Genomic DNA, 20353 nt, shown 5'->3' on the forward strand with positions numbered 1-20353 from the left:
AGACCAAGCGCAGATGGAACAGGTAAGTTTTATTTGGACTTTCAACTTGTTCAGAGAGCTCAGGGGCCCCACTCCCCTCTCCAGTCCCCCTTCCCCATTCCCCCTCCCTAGGGGGACACTCAAGGTACAAGGCCATGCGTCTCTGGAGTCCTCAGCCCCTTCCCTGCCCCCCACACCCCCTCACTCCCCTGCACTGAGGAGGGGGGGAGGGGTGTGAGGAGGTGGGGGACCTGGAAGAGTTGGATCAGAAAGGTACATGCACTGACAGTGGCGTCCACTGCCCACACCGGGCTGGGACCCGGGAGGGGCTTGCAGTGGAGGGGGGCGGACTCATCGTGGGGCGGCAGGCTCTTGCCATAGCAAGCTCCACACCTCAGCCCTGGGGACCCCCTGGCCTCCTGCTTACCCGTCCTTCTGAGGGTTTGACTCTGAGGTAGATTTCACAGAGGGAATGTGGGGCTCTGGGGTGTGGGAAGGGGGTTAGCTCTTTTGAAGTTGATCTCCACAGCACCCTGGGCCCATCCTCAGGTTCTGGATTGGGAGGCGGGGCTGATGTCACCCACCCAGCTAACAGAGGCTGAGTCACACCCGGGCTCCAGGGCACCTGTGGTGTCGGGGCTTGAGTGGGGTCAGGGCGGAGGGAAGCATCTGCCTTAACAATCTGTGCCTTGGTGCTGGGGGCTCCAGGAGGAGGGCATAGGCCTGGGAGGCTGGCACAGATGGTTCCCTAGCCTGACGGTTATGGCGCCTCAGGGCAGCCTCTTTAGGCTGGATGCTCCCAGTCCTCCAGGGTCCTCCCTCTCCTCTCCAGGGTGGGCAGAGGGGGAGAACAGGGTTGGCCTGCAGGGAACGGCGAGTCCCGACCTGGCCATGGGATGGAGGAACTGGCGTCAGTGTGCAGGGAAGGCTCTGAGACCCCACAGGGAGGCATTCCCTGGACAGAGCACAGCCTGAGAAAGACGGACATCTGGGGAGGTGCTAGGGGAGCTCCTGGAGTCTTCTGATACCCTCCCCTCCCCCAGGCCCAAGCACTAGACACCTTCTTGGATCCAACCGTTTGAAAACAGAAAGGCAGAGGGAGAGGCTGGGTGGGATATGCCCCTTCCCACCCCAGCCCTGATCCCCACCTCCCCAGCAGAAGCCAGGGAGCTGGGGAGAGCCTCAGCTGACCTCCTGGGAAAAGCCAGGGCTGAGTGGTGCCTGGACCAGGGAAGATGGCACACACGTTGACTCGATAGCTAGTGGAGGTATCTGGGGGTCGCAAGGGGCAGGGGCCCCCTACGAGATTCATGCAGCATTCAAAGTGAGTGAGAGTTTGGGGGTGATGGGAGAAGGTGAAGAAACAGCCAGTGGGTGGGGGAGGCACCCTAGATCTTGCTGTTCTCCAGGTGAGAGTCAATGTGTTTGATGAGGGCATCATCGGGGTACCCGACAGGGAAACCCAGTTGGCAGAGGGGGCAGCTGCGGATATCAGAGCCCACTGTCTCCATCAGCAGCTGTGGGGAGAGAAGGGAGTCATTTATGGTCCACAATCCTCCCTCATGGCCCCCACATCCCAACCTGCCCTTCCCTGGGACCTGAGGCAGGGATGGCTGCAGCATGCAGAAGGCATCTGGGCACCCCTTCTCCTGTACCACCCCCTTCCTCCCCCTCCCTGACCACCTTCTACCAGTTCAGCATCCACTGCCCCGACCCCGGGCATAGTGTCCCCAGGAGGCGTGAATGGGGAGGTGGGTATGCTCAGCCTCCCAAGGCATCTGCGGTAATGAGGGAAGCCAAGACCCAGATATGCCCTCAGACTGACTAAGACACAGCTCTCAGATAACTCAAAGCAATGGATAATCCTAAACAATGTACAACCCAAAAATAATTTTCTGTCTGGCTTTGGAATATATTTTGGTCCTTTCAGGTGGCAAGAGTTGGCTCTGACATCCAGGAAACTCATTATTTCAGTGAAACGATACAGCCGTGAGACAGGGCTTTCTTCTAGGACAGACAGAAAGGGGCAGGGGCTCTGAGGCCTGATGGACAGAACTGGATGAGCAGGCCTGTCCCTGTCCGGAACCAAGACCCATGGCATCAGCATAGCCTCCATCACCAAGTAACAGATGTTCACTACTGAGCCAGGCACTGTGCAGGAGTGCTTTGGGCTCACCGCCTCCCTCTTAAGAACTCTCTAATGGAATTAGATAATAAGTCATTGACCTCATTTTTGCAGATGAGAAAACCGAAGGCCAAGAAGATAAGTAACTTGCCGGAGGTCCCAAAGCTACTAAGTGGTGGAATCCAGAATCAAAGCCAGGACTGTCACTCTAAAGACCCGGGCCTTTAACCGTGAAACTGAACAAGTTTTAATGGTGTGGGCCCCAATTCATGCCAACAAAAGGCCACTGGAGAGAGAGGGGTTGCTGCACCCTGGGAAGGGGGCGGTAACAAAGGAAGGGAGCCCCGCCCATCAATCAGGCGTGAAGAGGGCGGCGGGCCCCCACCCCGCGGCCCCCCATCCCCCGCCGGGTCTGAGGCACGTGCTTACGTGCCCGCGCACGTGCCCACTCACGTTGATGGACGGCCAGGACTGCGCGTGCTCGGCGTGGGTGTAGGCGGTGGCGGCGGGCGACTCCGGGATGGGGAAACCAGCGCAGAACGAGGCGCAGCGGATGGCGCCAGCCTCCGGGCTGGGCGGGCTGGCGGGCACGGCCCACTCCTCCTCCTCCGACGGCTGCTTCTCGAAGCGCAGGCGGATGCCCTCGAAGGCGCGCCGTGGGCTGAGGGGCCGGCCGGGGCCGTAGAGCTCGCTGCCGTAGGCCCGCGGCTTGGGCAGCGTGGCGGCCTCGGCCTGCAGCCAGGGCGGGGAGGCGCCCGCGTAGCCCGCGCCCTCCGCCATCTCCGAGTAGCTGCGCCGGCCCTGGAAGCCGGCCTTCACGTGGTGGCTGGGCGGCTTGGCGTAGGCTCGCTCGGCCAGTGTCCTCTCCCCGGGCGGCGGGGGTGGTGGGGGCCGGGGCTGCGGGGCCGGGCAGGCGGGAGGCCCTGGGGAGCGGCACTGCGGGCTGGGGGACTGGCATGGCGGCGGCACCGGCGAGCGGCGCTGCGGGACGGGCGACGGGCAGGAGGGCGAGGCCGGCGAGCGGCGCTGCTGGGGCGAAGGGCAGGGGGGCCCGGGAGAGCGGCGCTGGGGGACGGGGGACTGGCACGGGGGGCAAGGCGGCGCCGCTCGGGCCGGCGGGGAGTGCGAGGGACACTGGGGGGCCGGGGAGTGGCGCTGCGACAGCGGCGAGTGCCTCTGGCCTAGAAGAGAAGGGGGACAGTGGTGGGGAGAGAAGACGTCAGAACTGGGGAAACAGGGCCTTGCCGGCGACCAGTGCCCACCCACTCTCCGAACGGGAGTGGAAAAGGCCTGGGCACGGGGGAAGGAAGTGAAGGGTGGTCCCCGGACGCAGGACGGTGGCCATAGCTATCCCCTCCTGCCGGGTCCAGCTCCAGGCCTCCCCTGCCCCATCTCACCGCCACTCCGAGCCTGCTCCTGCAGCAGAGTCCTCAAGATCCTCCCCTGCAGGGAACTCAACTCCCGAAGCCGGCCCAGCTCCTCTGTCAGCTCCGTGTAAGCCAGCGCCAAATTCACCCTGAAGGACACCCAGTCACCCAGGTCAAGGCTTGACCCCAGCCTGCCCTGATCCTGAGGTCAGAGGGCAGGGAGTGGGGGAGAGGAGAAGGGAAATGGGTTTACTGCCATAGCTGTGGAGAACTGCCTCTGCCCCAGCATCTGGCCCTCCCCTCCCCTCCCAGGCCCTCCTAGCCCCGCTGCAGAAATTCTCTTGGGCTTTAAGGGCCACCTCAAACGGAACTTCTTCCAGGGAGCCCTCCCCCGACCCTGAACCTTACCTTGGGCTAGGGCAGTGGTTCCCAGACTATGGGCTGGGGATAGAGAGCTCAGTGATTTCAAGGGATCCCTGAAATTGTGTATTCACTGAGCATTGTCTGTGGCCTGAACACATCTCATACAGGTATGTGTGAATATTTTTCTAATCTGTGCAGAAGCTGTGGTGACAAATAAAACACAGATTCATCAAAAAGCTGCACTGAATTTATAGTAGGTTTTGTCCCTGTGAATTTTCTCAGAGAGCTCATGGTAATAGCTTAAGTGCAATCTGTGTATTGGGGGCAGGGGACTACTGCACAGCCTGTGAAGAGCCCCATTCCATAAGTGAAGACATGGCCTTCTAGCTCAGCAGAGGTGCCAATTGATAAACTTGAACCCAAGTCTGCCTATTTCCAGGTCCACTGCTCTTGCTTCCACCTCAAAGCTGCCTCTGAGCTCGATTCAGCCTTGCAACTCCCAGGATCATCAGGGAACCCTTTACATGGAGCTGTTGTGCACTGAACAGCTCCAGGGGGCGCCACTCACATTAAGCACCTAACAAAAGTTGCCTTGTTCTGGAACTTCACTGGGAGTTCCTCGAAGTTGGGGTCTATATCACTGTATTCGTATTCCCAGCATCTTGTCCAGGGTCTGGTACCCAGGAGCTGTTCAGTAAGTGAATATTGAATTGAGCCTCTCTATCCATTTTTCTCTCTTCCCATTTTTTCCTCGCACTTCATGCTCAGGCCTCCTGGGCACCGACCCTCATGGAGCTGGAACAGACTTAGCAAAGACTTCAACCACTTCCTTTTCTCTTCCTTTCTCTTTGGGTCCCTGTGACCCAGAATCACTGAAGGTTATCATTCTCAACACTGCCCCTCCCGTCTCCCACCCCAGCCTGCACACCTCCAGGGAGCCTGTCTTGATGTCACATGAGGCTCTGCAATGGCCTTGGGTCACTGCTTTCATCTCTGATCTGGGGTTGGACCAATCCTGGGAAGCAGGGGATTTTGTTTCCTCAGATCTTGCCTCCTCAATCCAGAAGGGACTCTGGAACTTTGTGGAAGTTGGAGCTGGAGGGAAGTGGCAGGCAGAGGCTTGGCCAGTCCAGAGGGATTTCCTCACAGGGGAGGCCCTATTGCCCCAGTAGCTGAAGGGCCCTGGGCAGCAAGGAGAGGAGGGTGGAGGGAGTTCTCCAGACCCTGAGGTCCCTGTCCTCATCCCATGGTAATGGACGTGTGAGAGAGGATGTATGTGAATGGGAGGGAATGAAGGGAGGTGTGAGACCACTGTGATGGGTGTGAGGAACAGGGTGAGAGAGTGAGAGAGAGAGAGAGTGTGTGTGTGTGTGTGTGTGTGTGTGTGACCCCGGAGAAAAGGAGGGGAAGTCATGAGGTTAGGGCTTCAGAGGGCAGGAAAAGCCGAGGTGCAGAGGGTGGATGATGACTGAACTCCCTCGCTCTCTACTGACTGGCGGGCTCTCTCGCGCCAATCCTGGGGCAGAGCTGGGTGGAAGGGGGAGCCCCTCCCACAACAAAGCTATTTTTAACCCATTTGGACCAAAGCCAAATTCTTGCAAACAGGCTGGGATTCTGGGGGACAAGCCCACTTCTAAAGGCGGGAGAGTGCCCTCTACCAGTCTGATGGTGGACAGGGATGGACAGGAGCAGAGAGGAGGGAGTCCTTTTGGGAGCCCTGGCCAAGGTGCTGCAGCCTCTATCCCACCACATCTCAGCCGTCGTGTGTCCTATGTTCCCCCACCCTCTTCTTCAGCGTGGGTCTGTGGGGAGAAATGGCATTGCCCTCATCAGACTGGGAGGCCAGTCTGTGTCCCACATTAAATTGGGGACTTCCCAGCAGGAGGCTCCCCTCTTCAAACCGAGGGAATCTGAGGGCAGGAGCTGCGTCTCCCCTGCTCAGACTGGGGGCTTTTGGAGGATCGTCCTAGCCCCTCAGTGGTGGGGGCAGGAGGGAGCCCTGGGCAGAGCACTGATGGAACATCCCCTCTGACCGAGCAACCACAGTTTCTCTCCCTGTCCGCCTTCACTGCTGTATCTCAGGTGACAGATGCAGGTTGTTGCCTTCACTCCCTGCCTTAGAGATCTCACCTGCCACACTCAGTTGCCAAGCCCCATCTCTCCCCGCTTGCCTTCTTCCCCATGTCAGGAGCTACCCCAGTTTCCACCGCCCAGCTCCTGGCACCCTCCTTGCAGCAAAACAGGGCAAGAGGAAATGGAATGGAGAAGGCCCTAGCCCAAAATGCCCAGCCCCTCTTCCAGCTCTGACCCTGTGTCCTCCTGGAGCTCCAGGCAGCCCTTGCAACGACCTCTGAGACCCCGGGCAAGGTGGGGGGACCTGACCTCCTGATGCCCCATGGCCCTGTGGGACCTCCCCCTTCATCGGGCGTCTCTTTGTCTCTTCCCACCTCAAGATGCTCAGGCCCAGGCTGCTAAATGCTCTAACAACCTGAATGACTCACATTAGAAAACACTGCCAATTCAGTGGAAAAAAATCTCAACTTCACAACACAACCAAGAGTCGCACACGTGCACCTGAATACACATTCCACTTCCTGGCTTCCTGGCCCACACCTGAGTGCTATTTTCCACCATCACAGCTGTTTGGGAAGGATAGGTCAGGTGAACGGCAGCAGACGGCTGCATTTGGGTGCTTCTTCATTGCTTAAATTATGGGGGAAAATCCTGTCTGAGTCTCTCAGAACTTGGGAAGGACTCAGGGAGAAAAGAATCATAAATAATCTGTATGAGCCCTTATGGGCCAGGCATTGTGCTAAGAATTTAATCTTCACAACAACCCTACAGTGTTACCACTCTTATTATCTCCATCTGAACAGATGAGAAAACTGAAGCTTACAGAGGTTAAGTCACTTGACCAAAGCCATAAAGCCCAGTAATAGTGGAGTTGCTGGAATGGGAGCTCCCGTCTCCTGGACTCCAAAGTCGAGGCTACTGACCACTAAGCTATCTACTGCCTTCCAAAAGGATCAGGGAACGGGGTAAAGGAGAGGTGGGAAGGCAGCAGAGGGAAAGATGAGGAGGAGGAGGAAGAGGCTGGGGACCTGCAAAGTGGCCTGGGAGCCCTGAGCATCACCAGCCCTGCCCTGGGAGGGGAGAGGAAGGCGCTAGACACGTGTGGAAGTGGAAGGACAGAGTTTATATTAAGAGGCCGGGTCAGGGTCACAGAGCAGTGGTGGCACAGAGCAGGGATGCAAACAGGCTCTTGGCACCTCAGCCTGCTGCGCTGGCACCTTCGGAAGAGCCACAGTGCAAGTGGCAGCATTGGCAGGAAAGAGGGCTCCCACCACTGCAAACCTTTCCACCCTTTGTTGACTTATCCTTTCATTCATTCTTTCCACGAATAATTGAGGGAGCTCAAAAATTCATCTGGAAACAATCATCTTCACTGTTATTGACAAAGCAACTGAGATGAGAAAGGTTAGAGACCTAAGCGTCTGCCTCTGTAAAAGGCCTCTTTCTGCCCCAAACCAGCTGGGAGACATGTCCAAGTGCAGTGTCTTCCCCAGGGACGTTCACTTGGGCGCCTTGTGCTGCGCTGCAGCCTCTGTGAGGACGCGGATTTGGACGCAGACACAGATGCGGCAGGGTCGAAGTTCAGACCAGCACTGGGTCATGGGATTAGAACTAGGGATGGATGGGCTCAAGGTCAGGATTAAGGCTGGGGTCGGGGTCAGATTAGTTCATTTTCAGTCAGGATTGTAGATGGAGCTGGGGGCAGGATGAGGGATAGGGTTACAGGGAGGGATGGGATCAGTATTAGGGATACGACTGGGGTAAGGATCAGAGCTGGTCATGTGGTCAGAATCCCTGGCTGACAGAATCAGCAGGAAAACAGAAATCCAGCATCCCCACCCCCTCCATCCTTGCCCATAGCTGCCCCCTGCTGCCCCCAGCCACCTCACCCCCGCGGGGGAATTGAGGGACCCAACTTTCCACCACCCACAGGCACACCCAGCATTAGTCTTCCCACCCGGCCCGACCCTCAGGGAGGGGACCACAGGCACCGGGCCGTGGAGGGACTTGAGGTTGCGGGCCGGGGGAGGAGGAAGTCGCATGCAACAACCCAGTGCTCCACCACTTCCTTTCAGGCGCCTTGAGCCCCTTCACTCTCCTCGGCCAGCTATGACTTGCGGTCCACAGAGCCCAGCTCTTCATGGCAGCCCCTGCCATGCTTCCAGCTCAGCCAGATGTTCTCTGTGTCTAGAAAGCCTCCCCAGATACAACCAAACCAAGAGGCTCACAGCAGGGCTAGGAACCAGAGTCCCCATTTCGGTTGGGGGGGCCCACACATCCCAATTTGCCCAGGGCTGTCCTGGTTCACAGGAGTCACCTGGCATAATTATTAACAGGGCCCCCTTTCACTTTTAAAAATGATCAGGTTTAGTCAACAAATCATCTGGTTGCCCCTCATATAAGGGCCTCCTACTTGGATAAGAATGTGAACCAGAAAAACACCACAAGGTACCGTCACCCCATCTGCTCAGGACCTGTTTGGAATTTGCACTTAACTTCTCTGATTACTTCTTTGTAACCTTGGTTTGCTCAGCTGTAAAAGGGGACAATACTGTCACATTTTGGTGAGAAACAAATGAGATTTTGTAGGTAAACTGCCTCGCAGAGTGTCTTCTGTGGATGAAGACTCAGGGAAGCGCCTAGGAGACGGGTGGAGAAAGGGGGAAACCAGTTTTGATCCTTTTCTAGAGATACCAGCTCAGTGAGTTTGGTTTGAATGAGGGGAGGACGTGGAGTTCCCCATCGAGGGAGAGAGTGTGGGTAAGAGCTGCTCTCTGCCTCCCTGGCAGGGAAAGGGTCAGAGACAGTTCAAAGCCCACCAACCCCTCAGACCACAATTAGGTGGGCGTGGCGGGCCCCAACTTCAGAACCCCTCCCCACCCTTGGGGAGCCCCGAGGCTGCAAGTGCTCAGGGCTTAATTCCTGTGGGCCGGGTACCCAGGCTGAAGGAAATTTGAAAGAAAGGAAGTAGGGAGGGTGAGAAGCGTGAAGGGGGAGGCCCTGGGCCCGCTGGTTCTGGGGCATGAGACTAAGCTCAGGGTACACGGGGGTCTCCGACTTCCGTCCTGACTCCCCCCCCCAACTCTGCCCTTGACCTCCGTGCAGAGTTTCCATCCTCTCTCTCCGAGTTCACACTTCTCCCCCACCACTAACCGCAGCCCACGCAGAGGCTTGTGGGTGGAGAGAGGGGTGGGGGGTGGGCGGAAAAGCGCCCAGGCTGCAACACTGAGCCCCCCACGTTGGGGAGAAAGGCCTCTAGTCCCCCCCATCACTCATACTGAATCCCCATCTTCCCACAGGGTGCTCCCCTCATGGATGAACCCCCTCACTCACTGGCCCTCATTCCCCTGACGGAGCCCCCTCAAGGAGCCCCCTCTCCACAATCTCCCTTCCACCCTCAGCGCTGGCCACACCCTCAGGAAGGCCGCACTCAGGACCTGTGACCCCGAGTGGGGCCCAGAGGGAAGGAGGCCATGGGTTCTGCACCTCTCACTTGGCTGGGACCCTCCTGGGGTCCTCAGCTCCCTGCACATCCTCAGGAGCAGGTGGTCTCCACTCCTACCTCCTCCTTCATTATTGCCTTTGGCCCGCGAGTCACCCTCAGCGGCTCTTCCTCTGGGGCAATTTGTCCCCCTGGGCACCGACCACCAGATGCTGGGCTGACCGAACAGCAGGGAAATCTTGACCGGAGGTCAGACCTGGAGGGTGGCAGTCTGGTCTGGGTGCCCATTTTCAGAGGAACATTGATGACCTGGACCTGTGAGCCAGGGGCTGGGATGGGAGGGACTGGAAGCCTTGGGGCTGGGGCTGCGTCCCAGGACTGCCCCCTCAGCACCTGGGGGACTCACTGAGGGGAATTAATAGAGGCGGTGGCAGTACAAGCGAGGGCGTGTGAACAGCCAGGACTCCCACGGTGAAACTGGCCACCTGGAGGCATCTACACGGAGACGGGGGAGCACCTCTCGGGGGTACACAGGGTCCCCACAGAGGATTCGGCTGGACTCAGGAAGCTCTGTGGCTCCCTCTTTAGCCTTCACACCTCCATCTGGATAACCCACCCCTGCAATCCTCTCCTAGGAAGGTCCACATGTAAAATTCCCACTAGCCTGGAGGCTTAGGCAGAAGTAGAAAGAAAAGGAGGGGCTGGTGGGGGGAAAGGAGCTGGAGTAGATGACTGAGGCCTCCTCAGGTGGGAGGACGGGGAGGGAGCACTCGGGAAGCAGCTTATTACCAAAAGAAGCTGAGTTTATAAGAAAATAAAACTACCGGGGGAGTGAGGACTTCCTCTGAGAATTAACTCTTGCCAAGCTGAGGCTATCCAGAGATGCTTGGCCTGAAAGGAAGTGTGAAGCTGGGCAGGCAGGGCCCAGCCGGCTCTAGGGGTAGACGTCCAGGAGGCCCTGATGCAGAGCCCAAGCCGTGGAGACCGAGGGGAGGAGCTGGAGGTCACCTCAGGTAGGAGCAGCCCCGGAGCAGAGCCCAGCTCCCTCTGGCCAAAGGGACAGGGTCGGGGCGGGTGGGGGTGCCTTGGGGTGCGAAGGAAAAGCGGCTGTCTGGGCCAGAATTAGTGGCATAGACAATATGACCTCCAAAAGCATCTGCGGGAGGGGTTCTCTTCTACTCACTCGCTCACGTGGCCCCTTGGGACCCACCCCCCCTTCTCTGCCTCCCCCACATCACCTTCTGCCACTTCTCCCAGCAACGACGGACCTCTGAGGCCATGAGGGAAGCCTGGGGCCAGATAGGTGAAGTGGGCAAAGCTAAGCCACTCGGCATCCCAAGAGGGGTCCCTGAGATTCGAAACCTGGCTGTTCGGACTCCAGCCAAAAAAAATCCTCTCTCTGGGTTCAACCAATTGAGGGAGGCTTCACTGCTGGTCTTCTAAGAGGGAGTTGGATTCAGTGAGCCATAAAGGGCCCCACGGTGTGACTTTAGGGGCAAGCTATGATTCTAGAATGTGTGTGTGTGTGTGTGTGTGTGTGTGTGTGCGTGCACGCTTTCCGGGTCTGGGTACACAGGCTAGGATGGACCCTGAGCCCCAGCCACAAGCTAGGGTGGACCCTCTCTGCAGAGGCCCCTAACAGCTGAGGGGTCCCGCCCATCAGTCCCACACACTGGGTTCTCACTCCCCAGCTATCACAGCCCCACCCAGGCCCTCACCCCAGGGTGCAGAGGGAGGTGAGAGGTACCCCCAACCGGCCAGAAGCCAGGAGGAAGGTGAGGAGGGAGCCTGCTGGGAGGAGGACCGGGGGTCCTGGGGCTGGGTGTGTGGTGTGGTGGAGGGTTAGCTCCTGCCCTTGCTGGGCCTCAGTCTTCCCCTCTGATGAAAGTAGGGAGTCTGTGCCACACGTCTCATCTTAGGGGAGAAGGCTTAGGCGGAAGGAGGTTTGTGCTCTATTTCTCAGAAAGTGGGAGAGGACAAGTTCAGGTGCGGATGTGAAAGGCACCAGGCTCACTGCTGCCAGGCTGCGCTCACCCTCTCCCTGGCTGCCCAATGCTGCCCCGGAGGCCCCGCTACTAGGCTTCACCCTGACATAGCTCCCTCCCCACCTACTGCTGCCTCTCTTTAATGGCAGGATCCCCAAGGGACACCCCAGCATAATACGTTCTAATTCCCTGCATGCTGCTGTATGAACTCAAGGAAGTCCATCCTCTCCTAAGCCTCAGCTTTCTCTCTCCTGAGATAGGAGACGAGGCATCACAAATCCTAAAAGAGACCATCTCCTTCCTCCTTGTCAGGGAGGAGAGGGTTAACCCAAGCGGCTGGGCCTTGTTACTGGGATAGAAAATGGGCTCCAGAGAGGCCCCCAAACTCACCAGGGGACACTGAACATAGCAGCAAAGCTTCTGAGAAAGTCTCTCTCAACACCTGACACCTCAAGAAGACACAGGCCTGGGTGCCAGAGGAAAGCAAAGGGAACCTCCCAGAACCTGAGCACCTCCAGAAGCTCGCCTTCTTCCTGTGAAGGGCGCAGAGCCACACAAGCAACCCGACAGTGTGGAAGAGAGGTCCCCCAAACAATGTGCAGGGGGAGGAGAGAATCAAAGGGGGAACCTGGAAAATGCCATCCCCGGGGGTGCAGAGGTTAAGAGGAGGAGGATTACAGAGTGACTTACTGATCATCCCCAACTCTTTTCACCCACGCCATGTCGCGCTCTGACTGGTTGGAGGCCAGATCCTAAGGGAAAGATCGAGCAGTCAGACCCCAACCTCACCTTGCCTGAACTTCCCTTCTTTACCATTCCCAGGGCTGGTCTGTACTCAGTGAGGAAGTCCCAGATCTCTAAAGTCGTTTCCAGCAGCCCCCAGACCTTCAAGGAGCTCTGCAGGTGCCAGAGCAGGGACCCCAGGTCAGCGCCCCCACCCTTTTTACCTGGGCCCGGGTCTCCTGCAGCTGCTTCAGCTCCCCCTGCAGCCGCTCACACTCAGCCTGGAGCTGCTCCTCCCGAAGCTGAGCCCCCCGGGCCTCTCCCTGGGCAGCCTCCAGAGCCTCTTCTAGCTGCCGCCGCTCCAGCTCACTCATACTCGGCGTGGGCCCTGGCCAGCCTGCCGGTAGAGGAAAGGACAATGTCAGGCTGGAACCAGCTGCTGGACACCCTCCACCCACTCCCAGATCAATACAAAGTGAAACAGGTGAGAACTGCAGCGTGAAGGATCCAAGAGAGACATCCAGGGGGTAGATATCCCAGGATGAGAGAGACCTCTACTGAGGGCAGAGAGGAACAGTGGGCTGAGCTGCTTTTTCTAATCTTTCTGGTGGCCAGGGGAGAAATAAGACGGGCTCTGGAACGGTTTCCCCGGCCAGACTCAAGTCTGAAAGCATCCTCAGGGGCCTCTCCTAATCACAACGGAAGACAGGCAGAGGGGACTCTGGGTGGGGCCGCCCTCTGCTGGCACATACAGGAATTGCATGGGAGAGCCTGGGAATGAAGGAGTTAAGGTGGGGGGGATGCCAGTGGGAGAAACTGGGGTAATAGTTGATGAGGTGAGGGGACAGTTGGTAAGGAGGGATGAGGTGATTATGGGAGAAGTTTAAGACATTGTAACGGGGTGCTGACTATCAGTCTGAAACACTGGAGGTGTCCAATAGTGTTGAAATGGGGGGGCTGGCTTGGGAACTTCAGAGTATGGAAATCAGGGGTGGCTGAGATCTCACCGTGACTCAAGCCAGATCCGCCTCTTAGTGCCAAGTAGTGCAGGTCCAGATCAGCACAGGGCGGGGCAGGGGCAGGTGGGGGGCTCAGGCTGGGGAAGGCTGCATCCCGGAGGCCTTGTTGCTGCCGCAGCTGCTGCTCCAAACCACAGATCTGCCGCAGGTGGGTCTCCACCAGGGCCCGCTATGGGGGGGAGACAAAGGGGTGAGGATCTGCATCAGGTCAGGGCACACCTGTGGGCTGCCCAAACCCAGAACTTCTCCATGTCTGGGTATCCATCACCCCCCTAAACTGAGCAGAGACCCCAGGTCACATATCCCAACTCCACTCTCCAAGTGGCCATGAGTCTCCTCTCCCAGCAACTGCAATGCAGGTGTTTCTGGCTACTGCCCCTTGCAAGGTCAGAGTTAATGCCTCTTCCTTCTCACTACCACGCAGACACACTTATAAGAACACTCAGCCCCCTGTCCAGACACCACCACACCCTCAGGAGCATAATAATTTCCATTTTCATATGTCACTTAACCACTCTGGGCTTCACCTACCTCACCTATAACATGGAGCTAACCACACCTACCTCTTAAGTAAGTTTGTTACGAGGATTAGAATGAGTAAATATATCTAAAGAGATAAGAATGATGCCTGGCACAGTTAAGTGCCATTAAGTGTTTGTGATTGTTAAGTCAAAGCATTTTTTACACAAATGCCCAACAGCTCAGCAACGTTGTTATTATTTGCCCCACTTTTCACAGGCAGGACAGAGGCTAAGTGACTTGACCCAGCTCACAGCTAGGAGTCAGCAAGAGACCATGCCTCCTGATTCCAACACCTGCCCACCTGCTCACACGCATGGCTATACCCTGACTCAGAATCACACGCAGGCCAAGGCCCATCCCAGCAGCCACGAACACTTTCAGTCACCTCTGCCCTCACCCACACAGCCTTCCAGCTCAGTGCTATAGGTGCAGGGTCAACGCAGCGTGAGCACCAAACATACACACAGATTCACAGTGTTCTACAGGGCTACTCACAGTCACCTCCTGTCACTGCATGGCCAGGATGTACACAGAGTCACTCACAACCTGTATGATACACACAACCCCACTCACCAGGCCAAACGGGCACTCACTCACGGACAGACACGAACACGGTGGGGTGCATTCCACAAGCACACAGCCAAGGTCACACCCTCAAGCACCCGGGCTCCCTGAACCTCACCATCTCCCCCAGCTCCGTCTCCAGGTCACTCTTCTCCACGCACAGCTTCTCGTAAGCCTGGATCATCTCCCCGAGCTGTTCTTCCTGCTCCTTATTCTTCTGCAACTGGACGGGGCCCGGAGGGGGTGGAGTGCAGCCAGAGTCAGGCCCATCTTGACTTGGGGGCAGAGCAGCACCCTGTGCCTCCCACCCCCACTCCCAGCACCCAGTGGAGGGGTAGGAGGAGCTGCAGCTGGTTCTAGGGAGGACCATGGCCATCTCTGATCAAGGAGATGGAAGGTCAGAAGCTTGGGAGGTTATCAGAAATGGACTGGAGCAAAGAGCTCAGGGAGGGCTCACCTCGTGCTGGAACTGGTTGAGCCGTTGCTGCAGGCTGACTTTCTCCACCTCCAGCAGGGAGCCATCCTTGATTTCATACAAAGAGAAGCCGTGCTCCTCTCCAAAGTCATTGATCAGTGGGTACTGCGGGTGGGGCAGGCCCTCAGAAGAGCTTCAGCCTTGCTGTGTCCCCATCCCACAACCTGCGTCAGAATCCTCACCTCTCCCTCCCTACTCCAGTGGGATCTGTACATCCTGATTCCCATGGCCCTGTAGGCGTCTCCCACCAACCAGATCTTTTTTAGATCCAAGGTCCAGCATTCCAAAGCAGATCCCTCCTGATCCTTTCCTGATTGGTGCTGGGGTCTCCAGAGTTCCCATCCGTCCAGAGCAGCCACATCCCTCGTGAGGGATCCTCAAGTTCCCAAGAGTCTGTACCCTGACCCCTCTTTTGGATCCCTGGAATCTCTGCCGGATCCCCAGTTCCTGCCACCCAGCAGCCCCCTCCCCTGTCACACACACAGCCAGACCCCCGTCATCTCCAGGTTCTGACCTTAATCTCGTAGACTTTGAGGCGGCGGCGGAGGGTGGCATTCTCCCTCTCCAGGCCCCCCAGCCGCTCTTTGATGTCTCCGTAGGCCGTGATCAGGGCAAAGTGGGAGGCGGAGCACATGTCCCCCCCCAGCGAGGGGTCTCCAGGGGCATCCAGCCACACCTCACTGGGCCCCAGGGCCTCCTGGGTCAGGATGCTGATGTCATCCTCAAACATGGACTCCATGGCAAGGGCCTGGGCCACAGCCCGCCCTGGGCCTCCTGGGAGAGCAGGAGCAACGAGCAACGGTGGAGAGGGTGGCCCAGAGCTTGTCCCTAATACCCCTTGTCCTGGCCTGAGGAGCCCTGCGGCCAGCTGAGATGCAGCCTGGTCCTGCCCCCGTGTCTCACAGCCCCCTCCCAGACCCATCTTCTCTTCTCTGCTGCCTTTGGGGGAAGGAGCTAGGACCAGACAGAGGTGGCGGGGTGGGGGGTGGGGTGGAGCAGTGACAAATAGGGACAAGTAAGCGAGGCCAGCAGCAGGGAAGGGCTCCTTCCGGAACCCAGGGAGAACTGTGGACAGGAGAGGGCTGCCTTCCCAGCACACAGGGCCCAGATGGGGACTGCCTTGACTCACTCCTCAGCCCCTTCTCCACCCCAGGCTTCACTTCCCCAAATACCTCTCTTCCAAGCTCCTCATGCCAGGCCTCTGGCACCCCTGGCTCCTCCCTAAGGAAGGCCCAGTGCTTCTGGGAGGGTCAGCCCCACCACTGTCAGAACATCCTCTGCTGGGCCCCCGCCCAACTCCCCGGCTTCCTCCTCTAGGATCCCAGAGTTCAGGAAAAGGAAGTGCTTCCCCCACTCACACCAGGCCGGGCGGCTGTGGCAACCCTCCAGGCCCTCCACACCCCTGACCTGGGACCCACAGGAGGTCATCGGCTGAGTGTCTGAGGGTACACAGTGGGGAAGGGGGCTCTGGGAGAGGGCCCGGCGCAGGTGGAGAGGGCTGACAGAGAATTCTGAAGCCTGGCCTGTGTGCCTGCACAGAGGGAAATGGGGAGCCCTGAGAAGGGGCAGGAATGACTCAGGGCTCCCGAAAGAGTAGGCGAGGGGGTGCGTGTGTACTTTTCCTGGCCCTGTTTATGAATGTGTGTCTGTGGTTGGCATGTGTGGGGGGAATGTGTGTGTCTGTGAATGAGTGTAGGTGTGTCACAGTCAATGAGTGCCTTAGCGGGGCTGCGGGCGGGCGGGGGGGGGGGTCGGAGGGAGTGGGGAAGTGGCCAGGAGGCCGTGTGTGTTTGTGTGTGCACGCGTGCGTGAGCGTGTGTGAAGGGTGGGCACGTTCGGGGCCGTGTCACGTGAGGCACTATGGGAATGTCCGAGGTGTGTGCGCGCGCGCCAGAGCGTGTGTGCGCGTAGGAGAGGGGGCTCCCGAGGTGTGAGTTGAGGCAGTGGGGTCCGCGACATCCCAAAATCGGGCAGCAGGAGCCTGGGGTGAAGAGGGCCCAGGCCCAGGCCCCAACACTGCCCCGCCTTAAGTGCCAGGGAAACGCGTGTGACCGGGTCTGAGTAAGGAGTGTGTGCGCGCGTATTTGTACGGCTGGCCCCACCTTTAACCCTCTCCTCCCCAGGCCCATCCCCTCTCCCCAAACTCCGCTGTCCGTGCTCACCACACTCGCCCAGACCCCCGGCTGGCCGGCCACCTCGGGCCCAACCCCACTAGCCAGGGCTCTGGCCCCTTAGCGGCCGCGACCAGTGTTTGCTTCCTCTGCATCCCCCCCCCTCGGCCCAGCGACCCCGCGCGAGAGCGACAGCAGGCGGATGGGGAGGGGGTGCCTCCTCGGCCCCGGGCCCCTTCTGCGGTCCCTTTAAGAGCCGCCCTTTAAACCCCTTTAGCTCGGCGGACAGAAACTGTCGCCCCTCCCCTCTCAGGGGCCGAGACCAGGCAGCCCCCTCCCCCACAGCCGGCCGAGCCCCGGGGCCCCAGTCCGCCGTCGCCGGGCCGGGGAAGGGGCTCCGGTTGCGGTGCGGCCTGAGGAGCGGCGGAGGAGGGGGAAAGGGGGAATGCGGACTGCCGACGCCGGACCCTTCCTCCCCGCCACCCTGGGCCAGCTGCGGGCCAACCTCCCGCCCCCTCCTCCGGTCCACCCCGCGACCCACAGGGGCCGGCCCTGGACGCCGTTCCCCTCCCCCCGCCCAGCCCAGCCGGGACTCACAGCTGCCGCCGGTTCCTGCTGGTAATCGCAGCTTACCCCCTCCGCCTGCTCCCTCCCCAGACCGGTGCCCCCACCCCCCTGGCACCGCGCTCTGCTCTCGCCCTGTCGCCGCCGGGTCTCTCCCCACCCCCCACCCCCTCCCCCCAACCCCCTCCCTCGCTCCCGCCCCGCTCCTCCTCCTCCGCCGCCGCCGCTGCCGCCGCCGCCGCCGCCTCCTCCTCTTCCTCCTCCTCCTCCCCCCGGCTGCTCCGGGTCTCTCCGGCTGGGAAGGCGCCCCGGACCCCGCCGCGGCCACCACCACGTGGCAAGGGGCGGTCGGCCCCCGGCGTGCGGCCCCGCCTGGCAGCGCGCCCGGCGCCCACCAGCTCCCTGCTGCGCGGCCCATGTTCCGCGCCCCCTCCCAGACGCCTCCCATCGCAGTGTGGCTTGGCGGCGTGTGTGGGGGAGTTTGCGGACGGCGCCGGGGCTCGGGAGGTGCTTTGGAATTTGCTTTGGGGCTGTATGTTTTGGGGAAAGTGAGGTTCTTTATTTGGATTGTTTTGGTCTTTGATCTTTTGAGAAGGAAAATATTAGACCTACTCTTCATAGCTCTTGGGAGAGGGGGCATTGCAATGATAATGAATACAATGACCTTAGGTCCAGTCGGAGAGATTAGAGTTAAATCAGTAACTTCTTTGGAAGTGAGAGTGAGCTAAGAAGATCAAAGTTCATTAGGAAGGGGGACAGCTTTCCTCTCCCACACACAGTCCCCTCCCCCCAACACACAGACGCACCCACAGGCCAGCGAAATGAACAAACAACAGATTTCACCCTTCCACAAAGATTATTTGAGCACCGGCCAAACTGCTGGGCAGGAGTCACAAGTTTTTGCCACTTTCCCACTGTGTGACCTTGGGCAAGTTACTTAACCTCTCTGAATTAAATTGGAGTTAATTCCTGACCTGGGCAACTGTAGGAGAGGAATGGGGACCAGAACCAAAGGTGCTCTGTGAATCCTCAGGGGGGTGTTAATAAGTCATTTTGGTTATTCCCTGATGGATTAAAAAACCATGGGCAGAGGCATGGTCAACCTTGATGCAGGTAGGGAATGATCAAGGGAAACTCTGGAGGACTCTGGCTAACCCCTAACAAGCCAACCCTGGAAAGAGAGTATAGGCTAAGGAGGGGGCTTTTGGTAGGCTCAGAATTTAGCTTGAAGCCTCCCATCTGGAGAGAGGGTTCAGGCTGCTGAACCTGAGCCTATCTTTTTGGCTCCTGGAGGAGGTGGGTGGTGAATCTGGAAGGGGCAGGAGAAAAGGTTTCTTGCTTGCTGTGAGCTTTGAGAAGCAGCAGCAGCAGTTCCCATTTTGTCCCACTGTAGGGAGAAGATTGGGCTGGAGGGTGAGCTCCTCCTCCTAGGAGAGCCAGCAGGGGCTGTGTACTCTTTATTTTCAAAGAAAGGGATTCTCACTGGCTCCCTTCCTCCTCCTCCTCCTGCTGGGTTCCCTTCCAGTTGCTCCTGCTAGCCTTTTACGGTCCAGAACACTAGCTTTCTCTGAGCCATGTGGGACAACCCACCTGCCCTTTAGATATAAAGGCTACCCACAGGTGTCATCTCCCTTAAGGCTGCACAGGTTCTCTTCTAAAACTTAGAAGACCAGGCAAAAGATTGGAGGCTGGGCTTAAAGGTAGTGGGGCTGTCTCTGAGGCCTCAATGAGTGTGGATTTGGCCATCCACTGGCCTGAAACTGACTGGCAAGCCTTCCCTCACTGAAAAGGGTAATGGGTCCAGGTACCATCTAAGCACACACTACAGGATGAGTTGTCAGGTCCTGATGCTGCTGGGCTGCTCAGGGTACAAGCCTGAGTCACCCAGCCGGGCACAGCCCAGTGGTTTATCTGGGATTCTAAGCAGTTGGTAGCAAAAGCCCAACAGAGATTATGCCTGGTTCAGGTGCCCCCAAAATACCTCCCTGGAATCTAGACCTGATCTCATTGCATTCTCCCTGTTTTCTGGTTCTGTTGCTCATATTGGACAGACAGTTCTGAGAACAGAAACTGTATCCCATCTGTCTTCATAGCCCTACGTGCCCAGATAGTATCTGCTCACTATACACTTACTTATTCAACAAAGATTTCTTGAACACCTGTTATGTGCTGGATGCTGAGAATACAGTGATGAGCATGTCTCTGAAGGACAAACATGTATCTCCTGCCCTCTTGGAGCTTATGTTCTAGTAGAGGAGTCAGACAAAAAAAGAAAGATTAATAAATGAAACAATTATAAATTGTGATAAAAAGTAAAAAGACACAAGGTGCAACAATAGGGAAGAATTGGAGGGAGGTATCTGCTTTAGATAAAGTAGAGAAGTTCTCCCTAATGAGATAATGTTTAAGCTAAATCTTAAGGGGTAGGAAGGAGTGTTCCTGGTTGAATGAATAAGTGAGTGAAGTTGTGTAACTTTGGATGAGTTACTCTCACCTCTGTAGGCCTGTTTCTTCATCTGAGAAAACTGGAGATTGGTCTGAATTCCTTCTAAGAACCCATGATATTATCAGGGCTCATCATGATAGAGACAGAAAAAGGTAAAACCCAGGGTCCTGGTGAAAGGGGAAGGGTGGTAGAGGGAAGTGAGAGGAGAAGAGGGAATGTGGTGGACAACTGGTCAGGCTCGAGTTGTGCGACATTTGTAAATGGCATTCACAGGTGCTGTGAGAGGACCTTTCTCCAGTAGTTACTGGTAGGAGAGACAGTGCAGAAGCAGGAGCCAAGTCACCCCTGCATGTTTCCTCCTTGGAAACCATCAGGGGGAGACTGTTTCCCACTCCCAGGACCCTTGCTTTGGAAAAACACTTTAACCTTCCTGTCCCATTCTTGCCTGAAAAGAGTAGGAGGAGGTGGCGTTAGCAGCTGGCAAAAAATTGAATCAAAATAAAACGCAGATGACTCAGATAGAATCAGGCTGGCAGAAAAATTGATTAGACGCATGTGACAATGCAGGATCCGGTTGCCACCTTAGCCCTTCAGT

At 57.8% G+C, this 20353-nt stretch overlaps 2 protein-coding genes across 9 annotated transcripts in view; one reads left to right on the plus strand and one right to left on the minus strand.

Annotated features, from left to right (window-relative positions):
• On the minus strand, positions 1–17441 carry TBKBP1 (TBK1 binding protein 1). Of its 8 annotated transcripts, none has more exons than XM_022558145.3 (10): positions 17346–17441; positions 15152–15411; positions 14620–14742; positions 14281–14385; positions 13065–13245; positions 12282–12454; positions 12025–12086; positions 3502–3620; positions 2558–3285; positions 2–1496 (listed from the first exon to the last, which is right to left on the minus strand). In XM_022558145.3, exons 2-10 carry the CDS (start codon positions 15374–15376, stop codon positions 1368–1370), a joined length of 1845 nt encoding a protein of 614 aa, XP_022413853.1. In that variant the 5' UTR covers positions 15377–15411; positions 17346–17441; the 3' UTR covers positions 2–1367. The 8 variants fall into 8 exon arrangements, with proteins under 8 accessions (XP_089757293.1, XP_022413851.1, XP_089757295.1 ...); XM_089901170.1 differs by lacking the exon at positions 17346–17441 and adding an exon at positions 15810–17307; XM_089901167.1 differs by lacking the exon at positions 17346–17441 and having other exon boundaries at positions 1–1496; positions 14620–14685; positions 15152–17309.
• The window catches only part of LOC115803025 (uncharacterized), a 16395-nt gene continuing 6443 nt past the window's right edge, over positions 10402–20353 (plus strand). Inside the window, exon 1 of the mRNA XM_089901175.1 lies at positions 10402–12541. Within this exon, the coding sequence (XP_089757301.1) occupies positions 12476–12541 (66 nt within the window). The 5' untranslated portion in view covers positions 10402–12475. The remainder of the gene's footprint in view (positions 12542–20353) is intronic.

The sequence above is a fragment of the Delphinapterus leucas genome, chromosome 19 (genome assembly GCF_059928025.1).
Source record: "Delphinapterus leucas isolate spDelLeu-1000000601 "Yukka" chromosome 19, BTC_Dleu_Yukka2, whole genome shotgun sequence".
Lineage (NCBI taxonomy): Eukaryota > Metazoa > Chordata > Mammalia > Artiodactyla > Monodontidae > Delphinapterus > Delphinapterus leucas.